The following is a 23644-nucleotide window of genomic DNA, read 5'->3' on the forward strand; positions in this document are numbered from 1 at the left end:
TCAAAGAACAGAAATAATTTATTGCAATGCCAATAGTATTCATAATCCAAAGAGGACACACTTCAAACAAAACCATAAATTCCTTTCTTTTCCAATAGAGCAAAATTTCAGGCAGTTAATGCCAGTTCAAATCACTAGGTATTACAATATGATACCAAATTCTTAAAAAAAAAAAAAAAAACTCAGCGTGAACCTCAAGCGACAGCAACTGGCTGTTGTTTCGAGGGCTCGACGTGTTTCTTGGAATCTCCGAGGAAATCTTCGAGATTATATATAACGGTGATATAAAGGGAACAACTAGGGCATCGAGCGATCTCTTCCCCTATTTTCAGCTCTTCCTTTGTGATTTGGAACAAGTCACCGCACGGACAAGGATATGTGTAAGATTGGAGCTCATCGTTCCACTCCATGTCCTCAATCTCTACGTCGTCGTAAGACATCCTCGGTGGTTTGTTTATTTCTTCCTTCTCTTTAGAGATTAGGGTTTGTTGTACGGGAATTTGGTCGAGGTTGTAAAGTCCGGTCGTCGAAGTTGATTGGGTTTTAAGGAAAAGCTAAATTGCACCTCAAGTCCTTTTAATAACTTAGAGAAAATGTACAATATGACCTTGAACATTAGTAAATTACCACTTCAGCATGCCCCAAGTAAAATACTATTCCCTCCGTCTTATTTGAGGTGACACCATTTGATTTAACACAATATTTTTCATCTTTACTTGTTCAATTTAAAAAATCAAGAAATAAGTTATCATTTTGTGTCTGTTATGCCCTTGATATTAAATATTATTCAATAATCAATATATAATACATTTTTTAAAGCATCAAATTTAATATATTCAAATGGTAATATAGTAATATTACCCCTATTATTTAATTCATTCGTCTCATATTAGTTGATTATTATACTAAGTATAGTTATCTCATATTAGTTGATCACATTACTAGATGAAGAAAACATTAATTACATTTTTTCTCCCTTGCAATTAATTATTTTTTAAAGTATTCACATTTTTTTGTAAAATTCTCAAGAAGTTTTTTTATTGGATGAATTAGTAAAATTATCTTCTTATTTTATGATTTTTTAAGCACCGTGCAAAATGGAAAGTGATCAACTAATATGGGATAGAGGGAATATTGTTTCTTTAGATATGTGTCAAGTTAATAGTAGACAGCTATTATGAAAAGAGGAAATAATTCTTAGATATTTATGTGCTTGTAAATTATTTCATTAAGGATAAAAGAAAAAAAAAATTAAAGTTAAATTATTATTTTTTTGGTTTCCCACTCGGTGTTCGGAGCCCACATTTGAGTCCCGACTAAGAACCTATTTGACATTGCTGTTGGGATCAGGCAAGAAGCACTTATTTTGAGAAAAAAACACTTTTATTGAAAAATTAAGTGCTTTTAAATTGAAGCAGAAACAATTTTTTTGTTGTTGGGAAGAAGCTAAAAAATTTTGTTTTAAAAAAAAAAGTAGAAGCAAAAACAAAAAATTATTTTTCTCAAGACTAAAATATCTTTTTCATATATACATAATTACATATTTACCAATATATTTCTTATTAATTAATTAGCATATTTCATAAGTTTGGTTAAATTTCATTTAAGAATTTTACTATTTTTTATTTTATATAATAAATTTTATAAATTTTATTTTACATTTATGTATTATTATTTTATATATTATATATTATTTTAAGTATTATCTTGTAGAATTAGAAAAAAAGGAAACAACAATATCTTTTCAAGATTAGAAAAAAGAAGAAAATAATAACAATTAAATATTTCAGCCTCCCAAAAAAAGTGTAATATTGATTGAGAATTTAAACCTGTAAATTTTAATTTTAAAAAAATAAAATTTTGATTAATTTTTTAATAATAGATACTTAAAGTAGTTTCTCTCAATAAAATAATTTTAATATTAGAAGTAGATTAACAATTGTTCCTTTTTATAATTTGACTCTTAAAAACACATTTTTAAAAAGATTAAGCAAACACAATTTGCTTATGAAAAACACTTTTCAAATGAATTAGCACACATAAATTGTTTTTTTTTTCAAAAGCACTTTTCTAAAAAATAAAAAAGTGTTTCTAAAATAAACTATTTTTAGCAGCAATGTCAAACAAACTTTAAAATCTAAATCGTGCATTTTAGGACCCATTTGAGATAACGTTTCCAACATAATTTTCTTCGCATGGACTAAATAAATTAATTTAATTGATAGTAAGGTTACTTTGAAGACAGCGCCGTCTGTAGGGCAGCGCCGCAGCGGCAGTGGCAGGGGCAGCGACATGAGAAGTGTGGAAGGTCTCAGAAGCTCCAAGCTTTCTTCACTTTCACTCCGGCGTTTCTCTACACTTACTCTATCCAAATCCACTTCTCCTACCATTCCTATTACTGCCGAAGTTCTGCGAGAATCAGTCACTTCTTCTCAGTGGCATTTTATCAAACACCTTACGGGAGAACTAAACCCCACCTTGCTTTCAGCTACCCTCCCAGACCTTCGTTCATCTCCTGACCGAGTACTCACTTTCATCGAAAATCTCAGTCCTAATTGCTTAGACATATCCTGTTATTGCCTTGCCATTTCCATACTCTCTCGTCTCCCCTCGCCTAAACAAGCCACTCACCTTCTCAAGCAAGTGATCAGTTCTCGCTTAGCTTCGCATAATGAGATTTTTGATGGGCTAGTGAGTGCTCGGGAGAAGCTGGAGATAAAGAGTTCGATTGTGTTGGATTTGCTTGTAAGGGCGTATTGTGAATTGAAGAAGGGGGAGGATGCGTTGAAGTGCTTTTATTTGATGAAACAGAAGGGAATTTTGCCAAAGGTAGAGACTTGTAATGATTTGTTGAGTCTTTTTCTTAAATTGAATAGGACCCATTTGGCTTGGATTGTGTATGCTGAGATGTTTAGGATGAAAATGAGTTCTACTGTATGTACATTTAATATAATGATCAATGTTCTGTGTAGAGAAGGCAAGTTTAAGAAGGCAAAGGAATTCATTGAACACATGCAGTGTTCAGGGGTTAAGCCAAATTTAATATCGTATAATACTGTGATTCATGGTTATTGTTTGAGGGGGGATATTGAAGGAGCAAATAAGATTTTTGAGGCGATGACAGCAAAAGGAATTGAGCCTGATTCATATACGTTCAATTCTCTAGTTAGAGGGATGATGAAAGAGGGGAGGGAAAAGGAGGTCTCTTCCTTGTTAGAGAAAATGAAATCGTTTGGGTTGATCCCTACAGCTGTGACTTACAACACTCTGATAGATTCATGCTGCAGTAAAGGGGACCTAGAAAAAGCATTTTTTTACCGGGATGAGATGGTTAAGATTGGCATCGTGCCAAGTGTTGCTACCTATAACTTGTTGATCCATGCATTGTTTCTTGATGGCAGAATGGTAGAAACTGATGATTTGCTGAAAGATATGTCGGAGAAGAGAGTACTTCCTGATGGTATTACATACAACATATTGATCAACGGCTATTGCAGGGTGGGAAATGCAAAGAAGGCATTTAAGTTCTATGATGAATTGTTGAGTAGGGGTCTTCAACCAACTATTGTCACTTATACATCACTAATCAAAGTCTTGGGCAAAAGGAAAAGGATGAAAGAAGCAGATGATTTGGTTGTTGAAATATTGCGGAAAGGGATATTTCCAGATCTAATTATGTTCAATGCATTGATTGATGGCCATTGTGCCAATGATAACGTTGAGCGTGCTTTTGATACATTGAACGAGATGAATAAAATGAATGTTCAGCCTGATGAAGTTACCTACAATACTCTAATGCAAGGGTATTGTAAGAAGGGTAAAGTTGAAGAAGCTTGTATGCTTCTCGAAGAGATGAAGGGAAGAGAAATTAAACCTGATCATATCAGCTATAACACTCTAATCAGTGGGTATAGTAGGAGAGGCGACATGGATGATGCATTCAGAGTTCGTGATGACATGTTAGGTGCAGGTTTTAACCCCACTCTTCTCACTTACAATGCTCTCATACAAGGTTTGTGCAAAAAACAGGAAGGTGTACTTGCTGAGGAACTTCTCAAAGAAATGGTTAGTAAAGGCATTACTCCTGATGATAGTACTTATCTTGCTTTGATTGAAGGGATTGGTGATGTGGATAGTTTCTTGGGGAGAAAAGACACATCATAAGGTATCTTGTCATGGTGTTTGTTTATACATACAGATAGAGAACTCCAAGGACGGTGTCTATTGTGGTTAATGATGGTTATAAGGGAAATAGGAAAGAGGTTTGCATTAATATCAAAGGCATGCTGATAGTTGTCATTTCCATAATGCTGACAACTCCTTGGTGATTCCTTGGATAAAAGGGGACTCGCGTGGCTTGAAATATTACACTGTTATGGTTCATCCTTCCCGAGTGGCTTGCATCTTCAGATTTTTTCTGATCAGATCGACATGACTGTCCGACTACATAGCCAGTTACGCATTGCTTCATTGCCTCATAGCTTTTGGCCGGAAAGAGACTGTATTCCATGTGTATTTTGCAATAATTATATCCATGTTTAGCTTCTTTAACCTATTGTGCCTCCAGAGCCAAAAAATAGGGCACCAGCACCCGTGGTCTCTTCGTAAAATTAGATATTTTATATATATATATATATATATATTTTCTAAGATTTGTATAATATTATATTTTGGCACCCATACTACAAGAAGTCTAAATGGTCCACATGATTTAATGTTGAGCTTTTGACCTTGAGGATTAAGGATCAATTCCCACCCTTGTTCGAAAAATCCTAAATTCGTCTCTGCCAATGCCAATGACCACTGGCTGATCAAAAGAGAAGGAACTTATGGGCTTCCCTCAATTTCTGGTTTAGTGAGACTTTAAGTTCTCTGTAATCCTAAGCACTGGAGTTACATATGTTCTTGATCCTAAATCCACAGACAACAAACAACAAATGATTTATTGATCCAGCTGTTACCCTTAATTAAGTCATTTTCTTGAAATTTCTTCCAGTTGTGAAAAAGTGTAAGTTTGGATCATTAATAGAGACCTGCTGTTAAAGAATTGTAGAAATTGGTTCTTCTTAAGATGTCTGGTTTGAAATGGAGGTTCTTACTGAACATAATATTTAAGAAAAATAATTTTTTTGAATCTTAGTCTAAAATAAGCAATAGACATTTTGTAGCTATAAACTGATCTTTTTTCAAAAAAATATTAAAGGTAAAATTAAATTACTTTCAAATAAAAAAATGATAATTTTTCTGAAACCATCTAAAAAAGAGAAGTATTTTATGTTGACATTATTACAACCCACTCAAAAAATTATTGCTTTCCGGCCAAACTTATGAAAAAGCAAATGAAGCCCCATGAGCATTTTAAGTGGGCAAATACCTAGAATCCCATTTGGCCATAAAAAGAAAATCTTGAAAACAATGTTTGTTTAAGAAATTTGGTAAGTTAATAAAACTATTTCCCAAGTTAGATCAGACTTGTGGTCTTTGGATGAAATTTTACTTCCACTAGTAAAACTTCAAATATTTTCCAAATAAAACGTATCTCAAATAAAACTTAAAAATTTCAACAAAAATCTACAGCCAAAAGTACAAATTCTCCCTTAACAAAGTTCAAGCTGAACAGAGAAATGAAGATAGCAGAATCAATAAAATATTAAGGTTCAAGTTGTTTTTGCCTCGAGATCCAGGAAATACAATAAACAACTTCACTTCTGTTTTAGCCCCAACTTTACTCCAATGTTTTTTTTTCTTCTGATAGAACAACTCAGATAGATAGTTTCTGACCACTAACTGCAATCCTCATGGCTCGATTCTCATCAAGAAACAGATGTTCATACCCTTTACTGGTTTGTAGCTTGGTGGGGTTCTTGATTTTGCTTCATTTCTCATCTTTGGGTAGTTATAGAGGTATTAAAAAAGGGCAGATTCAAGAAAGATATGAAGAGTTGGAGGAGATCCAAATTCCTCAACCAAGTGGAAGCCAATCCTCAGAAGCCAACATGCTAATTGATGAATTCCTTGATAAGTCTTCTAAACTCAGGCACATTTTCTTTCCTGACATGACAACTAGCATAGACCCTAGAAAGAATACTAAAGATGACACCTTTTACTATTACCCTGGGAGAATTTGGTTAGATACTGATGGACATCCTATTCAAGCTCATGGGGGTGGGATTCTTTATGATGAAAGATCAAGAATGTATTATTGGTATGGAGAGTACAAGAATGGTCCTACTTATCAATCCCCCAGGAAGAATGTAGCTCGGGTAGACATCATTGGTGTTGGCTGCTACTCTTCTAAGGATTTGTGGACTTGGAAGAATGAGGGTATTGTACTAGCTGCGGATGAACATGATGAGGATCATGACCTTCACAAGACTAAAGTATTGGAGAGGCCTAAAGTGATCTACAATGAGAAGACAGGTAAATATGTAATGTGGATGCACATTGATGATTCAAATTATACCAAAGCCTCTGTTGGAATTGCCATAAGCAATTCCCCTACTGGTCCTTTTCGATATCTATACAGTAAAAGGCCTCATGGTTTTGAAAGTAGGGACATGACTTTGTTCAAAGATGATGATGGTAAGGCATATGTTATTTACTCCTCTGTACACAACAGGGAGCTTCATATTGGTCTTCTTGATCAAGATTATGTAGATGTTACTAATGTTATGTCAAGGGTTCTTGTGGGGCAGTTTAGAGAGGCCCCCGCCTTGTTCAAGTACCAAGGAACTTACTACATGATCACATCAGGATGCAGTGGTTGGGCACCAAATGAGGCACTGGCTCATGTGGCTGAATCAATTATGGGTCCATGGGAGACTATAGGCAACCCATGTATAGGAGCTAACAAAGTTTTTCGGGTCACCACATTCTTTGCTCAGAGCACATATGTGCTCCCCATTGCACCTGGTTCGTTTATTTTCATGGCAGATCGCTGGAATCCAGATGATTTGGGTGATTCTAGATATATATGGCTTCCTTTGAATATGGAAGAAGTAACGGGCAGCCAACGACCAAGAGTATCTATCTTTTGGCACAAAAGATGGAAGCTCTTTAAAAGTCCAGTATAGAAGAATGCTTATAGTTTTCTCATCATTGAGCAAGGTACTAGTTTTCTGTGGAGTATTAGAACTAATGTGAAGTGATGCAAGGATATCTATTAGAATAACTTGTTACCTTGTTGGAACTTGCATTACACACAATTTTATGCCATGTATATCAAGATGTATGATTGCAGCTTCTTATTTATGCATTTTCAAGCAACCAAAAACTATCTCCAACTCAAGGAGACAGAAAATACTTAATTTTTTTCATCAGTTTTGCGACACGCAACCAAATTATAACCTCCCGCCAACTTGCAATTTGGTGAGCTTTTCAAAGTCATTTTTTCCAATTTTCCTTAATCTTGAAGTAAGACTAGAGTTTCATCACATAACAGGGAATTCAATTACATTCTTATAATGAATGAGCAGGCTAGATAGATGGTATTGCTTATATGGTCCAGAGCCCTACAGGTACAAATCTTGTCAGGCAACACATAACATTTAGAAAGAAGAGTATACAATAAGAGGGTTAAAGTTTCTGGAAGAACTCATAGTTTATAAGTTTAACATATATATCCAAAACAAATCAATTCTGCCTCAGTACAGAGGATTATAGGAATTAGAAAGAGAGTGAATCTTGATGCAGGAAAAAAGAAAATGTTTAACAGACCAAAGTTTCATTCAGATTCCTCTACAGTAGCTTCGATTCGGAGGAGGACGAATCCAACAGCAACTCCAACAAGAACCAAGCCAGGAATAATGGTAGCAATCCTGAAAATCTCAAGAGCAGCATTGCAAGTAGAGGACAAAGCTCCACCATTGGCTTGTGATGATGGGGTTTTCAATGAGCTAACAATCTTTGCAAAAGCTTGTTCAGTGGACAAAGGGAGGCCTAACGAGGCAACATGGTTATTTGCCTTAAGCCCTTCAAATGAATTCAATCCACTAATGTACTTCACTTTGGTTCCTTTCTGGGAAGAGTTTCTGCCTGTGCCTATAATGGCTGCTGAACTTACTGTTGCTGCAGAGAATGTTGTCATAGTTGCCATTGTTTTCTGACCACCAAGCTATACAAAAAAAATTTGAACTTGTAACAAGTTTATACAAAATCTTGGAAAAGAAAGAACTAAAAAGATTGGGGTTTTACCTGGTTGTGATGGCTTGTGGAGTGCTTTAAGTTTGCCAAAGTAGAGAGATAATAAAAGGGTGAACATGGGATATTATTTTTTGTGAGGTGAATGTGAGAGCAATGGATAAGGGGAGTGTTGAGATGGTTGGCTCACAAAGAAAATTGGATGAGGCATCTTATAGCTCATCAACTTGTAAAACTAGCCAGGAAAGTGGGTGGGCCATGGTACTTTTGTCCAAATTTAGCCTTAAGAAGCAGCATAATTGACTTCTTTCTCCTTTATTTTCTCAAAGTTGTTATGGAGATTGCACAAATGATATGTAAGCATTTAAAACAGAAGAAAATCAAATAATGGATGAACATTCAAGTGTAAATAAACCAGATTTTAGTCTTAACACCAGTCAACAGGCTTTAATTGTCAGAGCTATTTTACAAACTAGATAAGCCTTCAATATTTGTCAACAAACAACACTACTTGTTACAAGTTCACTATTCGGAAACTGATCCTTCATGGAGAACATGAACTTGCAAGTAAAGGCCGTTTTTGCCTTTTCCTCTCACAAATTCACAAATGCACCTGTCATCTTTTTCCATAAGGTTCCACCTACATACACTGCGCCATCCGCCAGCTAGCCATATTCTACCGTCCTTCCAATTTTTGAGTTTCGTCTCAAATTCTCTGCCAGCAGAATCGCGAATGATCATTCTTGAAGGGAGTTCAAGTTTGTAATCTCTCACCACATCAATCAGAATGTACTGGAATTAGGAAAAACCGACTTTGTTAAATGAGAATGCTAGAATATTAAACTATAAAATCATTCACTGGAATAAATAGTTATAGGTTTTTTGTTACCAGTTGATCTCTCCTTTTTGCTCGTATTTTCGCTACAAAGTAAGGATTTTTTGGCTGAGTTGCACGCCCACTTTTGAATATATCTGCACCATATTGGTCAGGAACATCCCTCACCTTGCAAGCAATGTCTCTTTTGCATCCAACTGAATCAAGAAAGTTAACGGGTCAGATTCAAATAAAAATCTCATGCAAACTCAGGGATACACCATCCGTTTCATTTTACATGGTGGTATTTTGTTGAACATGAACTTGAGAATGAAAGAAGACTTTTGACACATCAAAAAGTGTCAGAAAATGAGATTTAACTTTATTTTTCTCTGCTGTTCCAAAAACTAACAAACAGTGAGTGCCCTCAGGCTCGTTTTGTCAACGAACCAAGCAACCAAACCTTTTAAAAACTTTTTAGAACTTGTAATCCTAAACATTTTATGACATTTATATGACTACAAGATCATGTACAAATAGACAAAGATGTAGTTTTTGTAGTAACATACTAACAAGAAAAGAATTGAATTGGGTAGAAAATGAAATAGACGAGTAAATATAAAGACCTTTGATTTGTGTCTACCTTTTGAACGTGACACATTTTTCTTAAATGTACCAGTCCTTTCATCCTCCTCTGTTTCTTCGTCCTCTTCAGTTTCTTCCTCCTCTTCATCATCATCATCATAATCTTCTTCTTCTTCTTCGTCTTCCTCTTCCATGTGTCTGGCCACATCAACAACGGGTTTAAATAAAATTTCAGAACAAGATTGTTATGGATATATTTCGAAAACTTGAAGAACGATGTGATGACTATAAACAACTCACAAATGATATATAAGCATTTAGATCAAACTTTACCCCCCTGAGCATTTAAAACAGAAGAAAACCAAATAATGGTTGAACATTCAAATGTAAATATACCAGACTTTAGTCTTAACAATAGTTAATAGACTTAATTGCCAGAACTATTAATACAAACTAGAACAGTTCCCAATTTTTGTCATCAAACAGCAGTACTTAGTCTTCAAAACTGTCAACTCATAACAGCACTTAAGGCAATAAAAAATTGAAATGCTATGTTAAGTAGCAGTAAACAATTTCTTATACTTAGTGTTGGAGTTTGAAACTGATCCTTCATGAAGAATTTGAACTTGCAAGTAAAGGACTTTATTTCCTTTTCCTTTCACAAATTCGCAAATACACTTGACATCTTTCTCCACAAGGTTCCACCTGCATAAACTATGCCATCCTCCAATTAGCCATATTCTACCATCCTTCCAATTCTTGAGTTTTGTCTCAAATTCTCTGCCAGTAGAGTCGCGAATGGTCATGCTCGAAGGGAGTTCAAAATTGAAGGCTTTAACCACATCAATTGGAACGTACTGCAATTAGAATAAATTTTTTGTTAAGTGAGAATGCTATAAGATTGAACTACAGAATCATTCACTAGAATAGTTATTAGCTTTTAATTACTAGTTGGTCTCTCCTTTTTGCTTGTAATTTCGCTATAAAGTAAGGATTTCTTGGCTGCGTTGCATGTCCACTTTTGAATATATCTGCCCCAAATTGGTCATGGCTGTCCCTCACCTTGTGAGCAGTGGCTCTTTGGTATCCAGCTGAATCAAATAAGTTAACTGGTCAGGTTCACAAACAGAAATCTCATGAAAACTCAGAGATACTCCATCCGTTTTATTTTACGTAGTGGTATTTCATTGAACATGAACTTTAAGAAAGAAAGAAGATTTCTGGAACATATCAAAAGTGTTAGGCTCGTTTTGTTAACGAACCTAACCTTTTAAAACCCTTAAGAACTTGTAGTCTTATACATTTCATGACATGAATATGACTACAAGATCATGTTCAAATATACATAAAGATGCCATTTTTACAGTAACATACTAACAAGAAAAGAATTGAATTGCATATAAATTGAAGCAGGGGGTTAAATATAACGATCTTTAATTTGTGTCTACCCTTTGAACATGACGCATTTTTCTTAACTATGCCAGCCCACTCATTCTGTTCTTCCTCTTCCTCCTCGTCTTCATATTCCTCCTCCTCAGTTTCTTCCGCGTGTCTATGTTTTGAACGTGGTGCCTTATCTATCTTCACAAAGGTTTTTCCCATCATCACAATATCAGTTGCACTTTTCTTTTAACACAAATCTTTAGAGCTATAGTTTAGCTTTAAGGCATATATGAAAAGGAAAATAAAAGAGTGCAATAATGTCCTCATAAAGTTCAAGTCTTACCCCTACATTATTATTATTTTTAGAATTCATAGTTTCCTTACTAAGTTATCATATAGCAATGAAGAATGAAGATAAGATGCAAAATTTAATACCAAAAAAAGTATGAAGATGCAGAATTTTCCTAAAAAAGATTAAGGAGAAAAGTAGTACAAGAAGTTGATACTGTTTTCTTTTTTACAAAATTTGGAAGGTAGGACAGGACCACCTATAATAATAAAGAAAACAGCTAAAAATAGTGCCTGCAATACATAAAAGAATTGAAAAATTAGCAAACTATACAGGGTAAACTGATGGGGTTTGACGCAAAACACAGATTTTTATGGCGTTCACATGTGATACACTAAAAATGCAAAACATTATGTTTCCTCCTTTTGAATAGTAACTCTATATATAGTTAAATGGTGTGATTTAATATAAAAATATAAATATTGGGTACGAGCAAGTGAACATTTCAATCATATTATACTTTTGAATTTAGATTTTGGATTTAACTTATATATAATACCGTTGATGTACATGATTTTATGTTACCAGGACAATTTTGTCATTTGTCAGTCCATGCTTATATCGATAATGACATATAATTAACTTTTAAGTGATAATTAAAAAGTAGTTTATACTGTCAAACACATAAAATTTCAACAGAGCTCTCGCCATCCTTGTTATCACCAACAATTTTATCCTTTCCGTGAAGAAAAATCCTGACCAATAATCACGTAAATAACAAACAGAGATTTTTATACTTTAAATTTGGTCTAATGACACAAATGGTACTGTAGCAATTACAATATTAAGTAGAAAGATACAATAGAAACCTTGTACATCAGAAGTTTATCAATTTCAAATAGAGTGCTTATGTACCAGTGAGCAGAAAAACAAACTTAACAAATAAGCAGGAGCCAGGAGTCTAGAAGACGATGACTGACAATCTCCACAATGCAATGACTACCAACAGTGTAATGAAGAGCATCTCTAAGATGGGATGCCAACAGAAGTATTGGATTGCAGACATAAATCCCCTACTACTCACTCCCGAACTTTTACCTTCATTTTCAGTGTTGTCAAGCAAAAGGGAATGACCAAGTTGAAACAGTTGAAAACTTCAAATTTTTTTATGGTCATTCTTGCACATCTTTATGCAGCAAGTTCAACAGAGATTTCGGATGATCGTTGAAAATGAAACCTTCAGTTCATTTGTATTGACAAGCTGAAACACACAGACATGTCCTTTATTAAGCTTGTTATCACTCAAAAACTGTTTCCATCCTCCACATAAAGCGCGATATCCTTTTAGTGATATACGATATACTTTCCACTCTTTTCCTTCTGATTTATGGAGAACAATTGTTGTCTTATTTCCTCCTACTCTCCAGCAAATTTTAAACCTCCAACTCGGTTGTCCACTTTTGCGATGATCATAGCATCCACGCTCTACAGATTTTCCCATTGCTGGACTGTAAATGATTTCCTTGTTATCTGCAATTTATCAAATTAGCTCTCAATACGATGCAAATAAAATTTCAAACTTGCAATATTTTGTCGCAAAAACAAACTAGCCAGTCTTGCAATTGGTTTTATTTGAAGATACTAGTCCAAATGCATCTGGAGTCTCTGTATATCTACTTTCATTGACATGAAGTATATTGTTTTCAATTCCCTCTTGTGTATTATTTGGATAAGTCATACCTCCAGTCTCCACTGCATATGTACAGGAGTTTTCATACTTCGCCGAACTAATTTTCCACCGAGTGACTTAATTAAACTGCTATTGCCCGATAGGTTTAAATTCTTCGCATTTAATAGCAGTCTGTCATGTAATTTGTTTGTTCTGCATCTTGTTTCATAGCAACGCCAAAGTTTAATCCTTCCAGATGCAATTTTACGTCTTTTAACTCCATAGGGAAGTTCAGATGACTTAGCTGAACTCTGAGTAGCGGCTTAATCAAATATGTGGACTCTGAAACATGAGTTCTGCCCATATTTGATGAGCAAAAAGTGCCAAGATCAATTTTTTTACTTAAAATTTAGTCCTATGGCAATGGTAGTGTAGCTATTGCAATTTTAATTAGAAAGATACAACAGAAACCATGTACATCAGAAGTTTATCTATTTCAAACACTATGCTGTAAGTGGTCACAAACCTAAAATTGATCTGGCTAAAACAATGTGAACAAATAAGGAAAAACAGCATGAAGAAGACGAATGAAAGAACATATCTAAGATGGGACTTCATATATAAATCCCCTACTCGCTCCTCGAACTATTTCTGCAAAAGGGAATGACCAATTGAACATTATCATTAAGTGCAGAACATCAATTCAAGAATTCAAGAACCAGGAACGTCAATTCAAGAATTCAAGCAATGTCAATTCAAGAACCAGGAACGTCAATTCAAGAATTCAAGAACCAAATGTCAATTCAAGAACCAGGAAAAAGTAGTAACCAGTAAAAACGTAACCTAAATCCTCTGATTGAGGGCAAAGGGGGTAGGAGTACTACAGTACTATTCAGAAAGAACTTGCAAGTTGACGGAGGGTTCAACAATCACGCCGGATTCCGTCATCACACTGGATTCCGGTTGGGCAATTTTTTTTCCTCTACTCAGAAAAGAGGAATGCTGTTGTCTTTCCATCATTATCAAATATCTCTTTTTGCATATACCACATCAAGTTCAAAATAATATGTAAGAAATACTGTTCTACACAAGTGCAGCAATTGTAGATGGCAGACTTTGAAATCTAACAAGGAACAGAGTTAGGTCGGTCACTCTCAGTAGATCTTCCGAAAGAATATTAGCTGAAGTGTCATGCTAAATAAATCACATTCTACAATAACATCAAAAAAATTAAGTTTATTACATCAATGATCAAAAATAGAATTGTGAAACATTGATAAATTACCACATGCATTTATTTTATGAAGAACTCTCGAGAAAATCCAGTGTTGTAAAAAAGATTTGAGGCATAACATGTCAAAAGTCCCAAAAAAGGAACATGCACTAAGGTTTGCTAAAAAGGGACTCTGCATTATTGTCATTTTTGTAATCCAAACTATTTCTCTTCACCAATCAACAGTTTTTATTTTCCATTTGTCATTTAGTTAATGTAATCTGTAAATAGTGCAACTCCAGAAGCAGAAGCCAAGAAAAAATTGATTTCAAAGGTAAGCAATTAAGATGGAAAAGTTACTATCAGAAAATTAAATGCTTACATCTTGAATCCATTTGATTCCCCGAGCAATAACATCCTCTCTCATAGCCAATGCATTTGCCTTAACAGCCAATCGACAATAGCATCCTCCATCATTAACTGCATAATTTCCTATGATATCCAAAATACCTATCTCCTGCGCAAACAAAAATGGCTGTGTTAGATGCTTGTTAATGAAGCCATATCCTGGAAATAATATGCATACAAAAGATACCTTACATGCAGGGTTTTGCTAACCTACTGTATAGGTGTGTTAGGTTACACCCACCCCATTTTCCAATTTCCTTAAATGTCCTTGATATCTCATTAATATTTAGACCCCCCATTCAACTAAATTTCCATACTTTTTACTTTCCAGGTCTGTAGCTTCATTTCTTTCTCTTCATTCTTGGGTATTTCTCAAACAAACAAAAGAAAGGAGTACGTCAATAATTTGGTATTTCTGAGTTTAGTGTACGTCAATAAAGCGAAGTTAAATGTAGGAAAAAAACTCTCAGTTTAATACCAAGAGGGGATGGGATAGGAAGTAGAGAAGTACAAAACATGTTGTCACCTTAGCCAGCCTCTTCTGTTCAGCTGAAAAATCTTGTCCGCAAAATTTAATATAGGTACACTTAAATTGGGCGGTGTCCACTAAAAGAAAAAAAAACCCACATGAGAATGAGTGAGCAAAAATGAATCAAGTTATATAACGGGTAAAAAGGAAGTCCAGCACAAAATCAAGCACCAGTAGCCAACTGGAGGGACAAATAATCAGGGGTGGAAATGGGGCAGGGATGGGAGGGTTTAAGCTGATCCGGGAACCAGTTTTTTAATAAAACTTGGTGGGTGGAGTCGGCCAGGTTGCGGGTGAAATTTCTGCTTCCCAACACCTTCATTTTAGCTTCGTTTATCTAAAAAATATTCCACTTCACTGCTATCTCTAATCTGTAACTGCTTATATCTTTCTATAGTTTTCTTATATTTTTTAAGTGAAGCATGTCATACAATAGGTACAAAGAGACATATAGTTAAGACTGGTTAGCAAAACTATATTACTAAACAGTTAATACTAATGATGCAGAACTATTTACTATGTCATTCAGAAATTTTTGGATCTATTACTTTACTTACAGTAGCATTTGGACTTTTGATAAAGCAATATAAAGTCTTCATTAGTTAAAATAATCAAATTATAACATGTCTATTTTAACAAAGTAACAAAAGGAAGTAAAAAATGACAGAAACTAAAATAGGGCAGGGTGGGGCGAGTGGCTTGAAGGTAGAAAAAAAAGCTATGTGGGGGGGGGGGGGGGGTTAAGACTCAACCAACCCCCATTGCCATCTTTAATGAAATGTATCAGATGAAATACAGTAGATATCATTTGATCAGAAGGCTGACAAGAACCTCACTTGTAAATATCTCGCATCCAAGCTCTCCAATGAGCTAGACATGCATCAAGCAATTATTACTCCCTACCAAATTGAATGCCCATAATCTTTTCCAGTTGTTTCACAGTGATATCACTTTCCCGATTTTTTTTGGCTAAATTAAAAAGATTTTATTAATGTTTGGGAAAAAACATGCTAGTATACGAGCAGTATACCAATCCTTTCCCGAAGATTAAACTTTAACACCCTTTCATTGCCCCAAACTGAAGGGAAAGTTATCCTCGGGGAAACCCTGGTCCTACTGTATAAGTAATCCAATTGGAAGCATTCCAGACATGAGACTAGACCAGACTGATTTTATCTCACCAAATATGAACCTTAATAAAGAATGTTTAATCGACTCCTTGATACAAATAACACATCCGAATATGCAGAAAAAAAGATGAGGTCATATACATTCACTTGCAGCCCACTGATAAGACATGATTCCTAAGTTCAGATGTCTTGTAGCACGTCTATTGGTCTTCCTTCATGTTTTCAGCAGAATAAATTTCCAATGAAGATCAGAACATCCACATGTTTCTCCCAATGGATATCCCATTCACAAGAAGTAGAAAAAGGAGAAAAAGAAAGAGATACCTCTGGTGGCACTCCAACTGGATCCTCTTCTTGACTGGGAACTACTATCAAATTTGTCACCGGAAATCCTCCAGAACTGAAAGAATCACATTGTAGCCTAGAACCATTCTTCAAGTCCGTTGCTGAGCTTATCAGCTCTTCGTCATGTTTAACCACCCAAGGGGTAAATCCTTTTGAATTCAACTCATTGTCCAAATGCTGCCCATGTCTTCTGAACTAGGTCCTACTTCATCATGCCTGTGGCGGCTTCCATCTTTATCACCGTCATCATTGTCAGAGAAACTATTAACTGACTCAGAGTTACTTTGTGTTAAAGCCAGTTTATGTATTTCCTCCACGTTCCAAAACAAATTTCTGTCTGAAGTAGAGGTAGTAGGTTTATAAGAAGAAGATGAAGGAGAGTCAACAACTTTACACATCAAGCCATCAGAAACACCTTAAAATGGACGTACAATATCATCCACAGCATCATCCACGTTAACTGTCACAAAGGATGAGTTCAATCAGATTATAACAAATTAACTACCATATACCAGGTAACTCACTCATTATGTTCATTTTTACGCAATCAGAGAAAGACGTAGAAGTATATTAAGGAAAAAAATAGTCATCTGCTTCTTATGCATTGATACACCACAAAGGATTCATTACTGAACAATTTAAAAATTACTCACTTAAATCCCTGCCAAGAACAGACAATAGTTTTTCCTAGTCAATAGCCTTGAACATAATCCATCGTCCACCCTATTTTATTTTTTTGCATGAAAGAAGTGGTGCCAAGAAAGGACAAGAAGATGAAAATTATGAAAAGAAAAGGAACTTAGGCCAAAAACTGGCATAAGGCTGCCCCGTTGAGGTCTATCAAGATCGTAGGAGTTCAGATACCATGTGAAAGTTTGAGCAAACCTTAAGACAGGGATGAAGTTGTCAAAGACCTTATAAACCTAATTGGATACTCGAACTGAGAAACTTTTATATAACTCAACAACCTTCCACATGTGTAACCACCTCAAGGGTTCACTCATGTATTTGAATGTGGACTTACGAGTGTGAGAAAAACCTACAAAGGTAGGCTCAGATCTCATGTGAGTGAATGAGACAAGAAAAAACATATTTGATAACTTGAAAATTCAGTGGATACAACACGCCTATTTATAGGTTTCAAATATAATACATTTGGTACTTGTCCAACACGGAGCAATATGTAAATTAAGAACTTAACTCTATTCTAACACAATTAAATAAGCATACTACTTAAAAGATCATGACTGCAGATTATATGATGTGAAGAAAAGTAACACAGCGTGTCGCCCTCACATTGTGATTTAATAGTACAATACTCTGTTCAAACTTTAGCTTTATAGTTTAGCAAAGCAGACTCCCCAACTCACTTCAACAATTTAGCATTACCTGAAGTTGGAATCAGATGCCCACACTGCATCCTATGTGAAGAAACTTGGTACAAGTTATTCTGGCCTTCAAATGGAGATTCATTATTGCAGTCATTTATACAAGTATATGGAAGTAAAAATATCCAATGGAATCATCAGACCCATCACATAAATAAAGAGCACAAACATGTTGGTTGGAAAAATCACTGAAGAAGATTTTCAAAAGGAATTGTTCTTCATAGACATAAATCAGGTATTAGTTAGGGTTAAAACAGCCAGATCTATATGAAATGATGGTAAAAGACCTAACAAACTTCAAGAAATATATACCTTGGAAGAGGCACTGAGAAAATCCTTCACTTTATGTTGCTCTGCCACATTGGCAATTGACAAGAGATCCTGTTGGAGAAAGAACATTTAAAGCAACCAGAAGGCACAAATAATACAAATAGATATGGCAGTGCAGAAACATACTAGCAGATATTTGTAAAGCTAAACGCAACGCTGATGAACGAACGCATCTTCTGTACTAGACGAAAATATTCTCTTAGGAGGCAAATGCAATGTGTAATTAGCAATATCCTTCAGGTGACTATGAAATCTCTTACTATGCAGTTTCTTGAAGTTCCTGTATCTGTTTTAACGGCATCCAATAGGATATCAGCTAAAGACAGCCAGCGAAAGTTGAGAAAAGAACTTGTTCAGTGTCCAAAGGGACTTCTTTAATTGCAATACCACAAAATTCTAAACACGATAACATTGAAATGAAGATGTTTTTAGATGATAGGGCACCATTAAGTAGTTAAAATTTATATACATGAAAACAGTACCTTCTCTTTACAAACCAAGTACTGTTATTGGCATCAGTAACCGCAATTGAATATACAACAAAAGATTTTGAGCCCAGCTTCTCAAAATATGCACCCAAAACCTGGGGTAAGAGGAAACAGTATTGAGAAACAAGAATCTTAGAAGACAAAAGTCAAAGGTAACTGTGTGTAAAACAATCAAGACTTGAGACCATAGATCATGAAATTGCATAAACAACACACCACACAAGTTTTTTATTTCTTATGAGCCAGCTTGACTTCTTGGAACATATTTTGGAGTATGAGGGAAAGATTAAGGAGAATTCACATACTCTGCACTTCAAGCTTTGGACGATGATGTCCCTCACCACGAATCACCATGTCCGAAGCTCTCATAGTGCTAAGTACTGCACTCCTAAATTCTGCACTGAAGAATTCTGATATAATGGATCCACCACTTTTGCTCATAAACCTGTGCCATTTTCGACGTCCACACAACTCTGTCTAGGGAATTTAAAACTGTAAGGTTATTTTTCTGGCCTTTTTCGCTTCCTTCCCCCAGCATATTTGAAGCTTGTTGATTTTTTCCCATGGCCGTTGACTTCATACCTCTCTCAAGTCCATTCTTGCTGAAAATTCTTACTGTAAATAGCAGCGTCTCGTACCCAAACAGAGAAATTCCCCATATTCTAGTTGGTAATTTTTCTGAAATTTCTTCCAACCTTTGTGTATAAGAAAGCCCTCTTCCATCACATTGTAGTTTCACATTCCAAGTTCCTCCAGAAAGACCCTTTAGAGTGGCTTTATCAGGTGATTCTTCAGATATATGCCTAAGAAAATCGGCTAGGTTCCCTACAAATTAAGAGAGTCAAAAGAAGAAGAAAAAACAAGAAGAAAGTGAACTGGGATCTCTTGAAAAAGACTGTTCTTTTATCTATCTTCAGTAGGTTTTTTCCATCATCACAATTGCAGTCGCACTTGTCTTTAACACCAAATCTTTAAAGCTAGAGTTAATTCACATATATAGGATGAACAAAGAAAAACATAAAGAATTCAGTGTTTTGTAAGTGAAGTTATGGTCATTCCAAGTTTTCCACGCAAACATAGCAATTGATCCAGAAGTAGACCAGATAATGGTTTAACATTCGAATGCAAATAAACTAGACTTCAGTCCCAAAAATTGCCCTTAGGCACGCTTTGTGAGCAAATCGAACTACCAAATATTTTTAAAACCCTTTCAAACTTGCAGTCTGAAACTTTTCATGACATTTATGACTACAAGATCATGTTGAGATACACAAAGATGACATTTTTTATGTTCATTTTTTTCTTCCTCCTCCTCCACAGCCAATTTTGGACCTGTAACTCGTTTCTTTTCATATCCAGTTATTCCATGTAATTTTAAGTCAAATGTTCCATTTCCATGATTCCATCATAATCAGTTTACAGAAGAAGAATGTATAGGGACAAAGGCTTACCAGTCAAGAATCTGCAAGTAAGGATTTACTGGCATTAATATTTTGGCAGCTTTAGTGGCCCTGCTCGCTTCTGAAGCACTCAGTTATCCTATTTTGCGATGATCATACCATCCACGCTCTACAGATTCTCCCATTGCAGGACGTTGAATGATTTCCTTGTATCTGCAATTATCAAATTAGCTCTCAATATGATGCAAATTTTCAAACTTGCAATATTTTGTTGGAAAACAAACTAGCCGGTCTTGCAATTGGTATTATTTGAAGATACTGGTCCAAATGCATCTGGAGTCTCTGTATATTTACTTCCATTAAAATGAAGTTTATAGTTTTCAATTCCCACTTGTGTATTATTTGGATTAGTCATACCTTCAGTTTCCGCAGCAGAATGTACAGGAGTAATCATACTTTGCCGAACTAATTTGCTACCGAATGACTTAATTAAACTGTTATTGCCCAATAGGTTTAAATTCTTCACATTTACTAGCCATCTGTCATGTAATTTGTTTGTTCTGCTTCTTGTTCCATAGCAACGCCAAAGCTTAATCCTTCCAGATGCAATTTTACGTCTTTTGGCTCCATAGGGAACTTCAGATGACTTAGCTGAACTCTCAGTAGCGTCTTGGTCAAATCTGTGGACTCTGAAACATGAGTTCTGTCCATATTTGATGAGTAAAAAGTACCAAGATCAATTTTTATACTTAAAATTTAGTCCTATGGCACAAATGGTAGTATAGCTATTACAATCTTAATTAGAAAGATACAAGAGAAACCATGTACATCAGAAGTTTATCTATTTCAAACACTATGCTGTAAGTTTTCACAAACCTAAAATTGATCTGGCAACTACCATGTGAACAAATAAGGAAAAAAAACAACGGGAAGAAGACGAATGAAGCAACATCTCAAAGATGGGATTTCAGACATATATCCCCCAACTTTTACTGCAAAAGGGAATGACCAATTGAACATAATCATTAAGTACAGAACATCAATTCAAGAATTCAAGATCAGTAACATAAATATGAAAAAGTAGTAACCCAAATCCAAAACAACTCAAGAACCAGGAACATCAATTAAAAAACAATAAATTTAAATTACGATGGACATATAACCTAAAATTGATCTGGCTACAACCATGTCAACAAATAAGGAAAAACAATGGAAAGAAAAATGAATGAAGGAACATCAATTCAAGAATTAAAGAACCGACAACTTCAATTCAAGAAATCAAGAACCAGGAACATCTTCCCGAACTATTACCCATTGAACATTATCATTAAGTGCAGAACATCAATTCAAGAATTCAAGAGCCAAGCAAGTCAATTCAAGAACCAAGAACATAATTATGAAAAAGTAGTAACCTAAATCCAAAACAATTCAAGAACCAGCAACGTCAATTAAAAAACAATAAATTTAAATTACAATGTGCATTAACCTAAACTGATCTGGCTACAACCATGTGAACATATAAGGAAAAACAATGGGAAGAAGACGAATGAAGGAACATCAATTCAAGAGTAAAGAACCGGCAACTTCAATTCAAGAATTCAAGAATTCAAGAACCAGGAACATCTTCCCGAACTTCTATCTAAAAGGGAATTACCAATTGAACATTATCATTAAGTGCAAAACATCAATTCAAGAAGCAGCAACGTCAATTCAAAAAGTAGTAACCTAAATATCTCTGATTGAGGGCAAGGGGATGAGAGTAGTGTAGTACTATGGCTGAAACTTTTTTCCGGTTGCCCAATCTTTTACCGTCGTCATGGCCGGTTTCCGTTGTCCGGGACGGATTCCGGTTGCCTCTACTTAGAAAAGGGAGCTCACTAATCAGAGTTACCTCCTTTTATAGATAACGCATCGGCTTTCTAAAATATCTTTTCCCATATATTAAAAAAAAAAACACGCTATTTTATCAATTAAGTAAAATAATTTTGGCTAGTTTTTTACTTATTTTAATTACTTATTAAAGTTTTAAACCGTTGTGATTTATTATAGTCTTCTTATATATTTTATTTTCTATAAATAAATAAGAAATTAAATATATGAGAAAACTAAAGAATTAAATGTCCTTACCAAATTTTTTAAAATAATGTTTGAATTAATCAGAAAAAAAATCAACCACTCTTTAATTCGAATATTAACCTTTTGACTCATTATAAATTATATAATTAGTAAATATTGAATATTTATAGTTTAAAATATTATTAAAACAAAACAATATATTATTGTTATAGCGAACTCTTCCCCTCTTCTCATTTGCCTCCCCTTCCCTCTCTCTTGTTCTCTCCTCTTTCTCGCCTTTTAATTCAAATATTAGCCTTTTCACTCATTATAAATTATATAATTAGTAAATATTGAATAGTTATAGCTAAAATATTATTAAAACAAAACAATATATTATTTTTATCGCGAACTCTTCCCCTCCTCTCATTTGCCTTCCCCTTCCCTCTCTCTTGTTCTCTCCTCTTTCTCCCCCTCCCGGTTTGTATATCTATCTGTTATACGTGGCTTTTTTCCTTAATTCTCTTTGAATTCTCTCTTTTGTTTTCCTTTCCCGACTATTCCTCTCAATTTGATTAATGAGCATACTCTTCTCCATTTCTTTCTGAGCCCAACCTTTTTCTCCCCGCCCCTCCCCCGCCCAACCATTTTTTTTTGTTGTTTTCCCTTTTTCTCTTGTATACTAGGAAGGGAAGTATGTGCTTTGTGCATTAATATTTGAAAACTAGTAAAGTAATATTAATTTGAGGTATTTTCAATATTTTAAATTTCATAGTATTTTTTAAATAATAATATAATATTAACGATCTAGCATTAATATTTGAAATAAAAAGTAATTTATAGATAAAAGGATAGATAAATAAAAAAAAAAATTAACTTTAGAACATCGTAAATATTTTCTTTACTTAATTAAGTAGTACTTATTTAATATGTTTTTTATAGTAAAAATTCATTATGTATATAAGGTTTTCTTATAATAATCATCATTATTTGGAAATTCATAATGTTTATTTGTGGTACTTTTAATTTTTAAATTCAATGATTTTTTAAAAATAATAATGATATAACAATACTTGTAGTCTTCAAAATTTGTCAACAAAACAATAATATTTATAGTCTTCAAAATTTGTCAACGTACAATAATACTCAAGGCCATAAAAATTAAAATGCTATGTTAAAAAGCAATAAACTATTTCTTTTCTTGTTTGAATAGATAACTAAACTTTGTAGTTTTCTAAAGAGAAATAAAAAAAATTGTATTATTATACCAAATCCTTATTTTGTCCTTTATTGTATTGTCCTAAATTTTGCAATAAAAAAAGATTTTGCGGGCGAATATTTACTCTTTCAAAATAATTGTTGTGATGGGAAACTGATCCTTCATATAGAACTGAACTTGTAAGTAAAAGATTTTGCTGCATTTTTCTCTCACAAATTCACAGATACACCTATCATCTTTCTCTACAAGGTGTCATCTAC

General features: G+C 34.5%; 5 protein-coding genes and 1 long non-coding RNA gene across 11 annotated transcripts; 2 read left to right on the plus strand and 4 right to left on the minus strand.

Moving 5' to 3' along the window:
* Nucleotides 1–69: 69 nt before the first annotated feature.
* On the minus strand, nucleotides 70–524 carry LOC125852093 (diphthamide biosynthesis protein 3-like). Its single transcript, XM_049531825.1, has one exon. The coding sequence runs from the start codon at nucleotides 438–440 to the stop codon at nucleotides 195–197; it is 246 nt and encodes an 81-aa protein (XP_049387782.1). The 5' UTR covers nucleotides 441–524; the 3' UTR covers nucleotides 70–194.
* Nucleotides 525–2245: 1721 nt separating this feature from the next.
* On the plus strand, nucleotides 2246–4567 carry LOC125852084 (pentatricopeptide repeat-containing protein At2g15630, mitochondrial). Its single transcript, XM_049531817.1, has one exon. It carries the CDS (start codon nucleotides 2293–2295, stop codon nucleotides 4162–4164), a length of 1872 nt encoding a protein of 623 aa, XP_049387774.1. The 5' UTR covers nucleotides 2246–2292; the 3' UTR covers nucleotides 4165–4567.
* Nucleotides 4568–5551: 984 nt separating this feature from the next.
* Nucleotides 5552–7243, plus strand: LOC125871771 (uncharacterized). Its single transcript, XM_049552442.1, has one exon. The coding sequence runs from the start codon at nucleotides 5799–5801 to the stop codon at nucleotides 7071–7073; it is 1275 nt and encodes a 424-aa protein (XP_049408399.1). The 5' UTR covers nucleotides 5552–5798; the 3' UTR covers nucleotides 7074–7243.
* Nucleotides 7244–7521: 278 nt separating this feature from the next.
* On the minus strand, nucleotides 7522–8348 carry LOC125871781 (uncharacterized). The gene is made up of 2 exons (XM_049552453.1): nucleotides 8194–8348; nucleotides 7522–8113 (listed from the first exon to the last, which is right to left on the minus strand). Exon 2 carries the CDS (start codon nucleotides 8093–8095, stop codon nucleotides 7724–7726), a length of 372 nt encoding a protein of 123 aa, XP_049408410.1. The 5' UTR covers nucleotides 8096–8113; nucleotides 8194–8348; the 3' UTR covers nucleotides 7522–7723.
* Nucleotides 8349–8591: 243 nt separating this feature from the next.
* Nucleotides 8592–11140, minus strand: LOC125847856 (uncharacterized). Its single transcript, XM_049527571.1, has 6 exons — nucleotides 10987–11140; nucleotides 10487–10629; nucleotides 10121–10395; nucleotides 9597–9736; nucleotides 9029–9171; nucleotides 8592–8931 (listed from the first exon to the last, which is right to left on the minus strand). The coding sequence occupies exons 1-6, from the start codon at nucleotides 11138–11140 to the stop codon at nucleotides 8665–8667; spliced, it is 1122 nt and encodes a 373-aa protein (XP_049383528.1). The 3' UTR covers nucleotides 8592–8664.
* Nucleotides 11141–12391: 1251 nt separating this feature from the next.
* LOC125865982 (uncharacterized) lies at nucleotides 12392–21987 on the minus strand. Of its 6 annotated transcripts, XR_007446430.1 has the most exons (11): nucleotides 21836–21973; nucleotides 20528–20813; nucleotides 20162–20323; nucleotides 19016–19535; nucleotides 18705–18805; nucleotides 18349–18508; nucleotides 18205–18273; nucleotides 16484–16964; nucleotides 15027–15106; nucleotides 14475–14609; nucleotides 13246–13530 (listed from the first exon to the last, which is right to left on the minus strand). It is a non-coding gene; the product is annotated as an uncharacterized LOC125865982 (long non-coding RNA). The 6 variants fall into 6 exon arrangements; XR_007446433.1 differs by lacking the exons at nucleotides 13246–13530; nucleotides 18349–18508 and adding an exon at nucleotides 12392–13235; XR_007446429.1 differs by lacking the exon at nucleotides 18349–18508 and having other exon boundaries at nucleotides 21836–21987.
* Between the last annotated feature and the right edge of the window lie 1657 nt (nucleotides 21988–23644).

Source organism: Solanum stenotomum, chromosome 1, assembly GCF_019186545.1.
Source record: "Solanum stenotomum isolate F172 chromosome 1, ASM1918654v1, whole genome shotgun sequence".
NCBI lineage: Eukaryota > Viridiplantae > Streptophyta > Magnoliopsida > Solanales > Solanaceae > Solanum > Solanum stenotomum.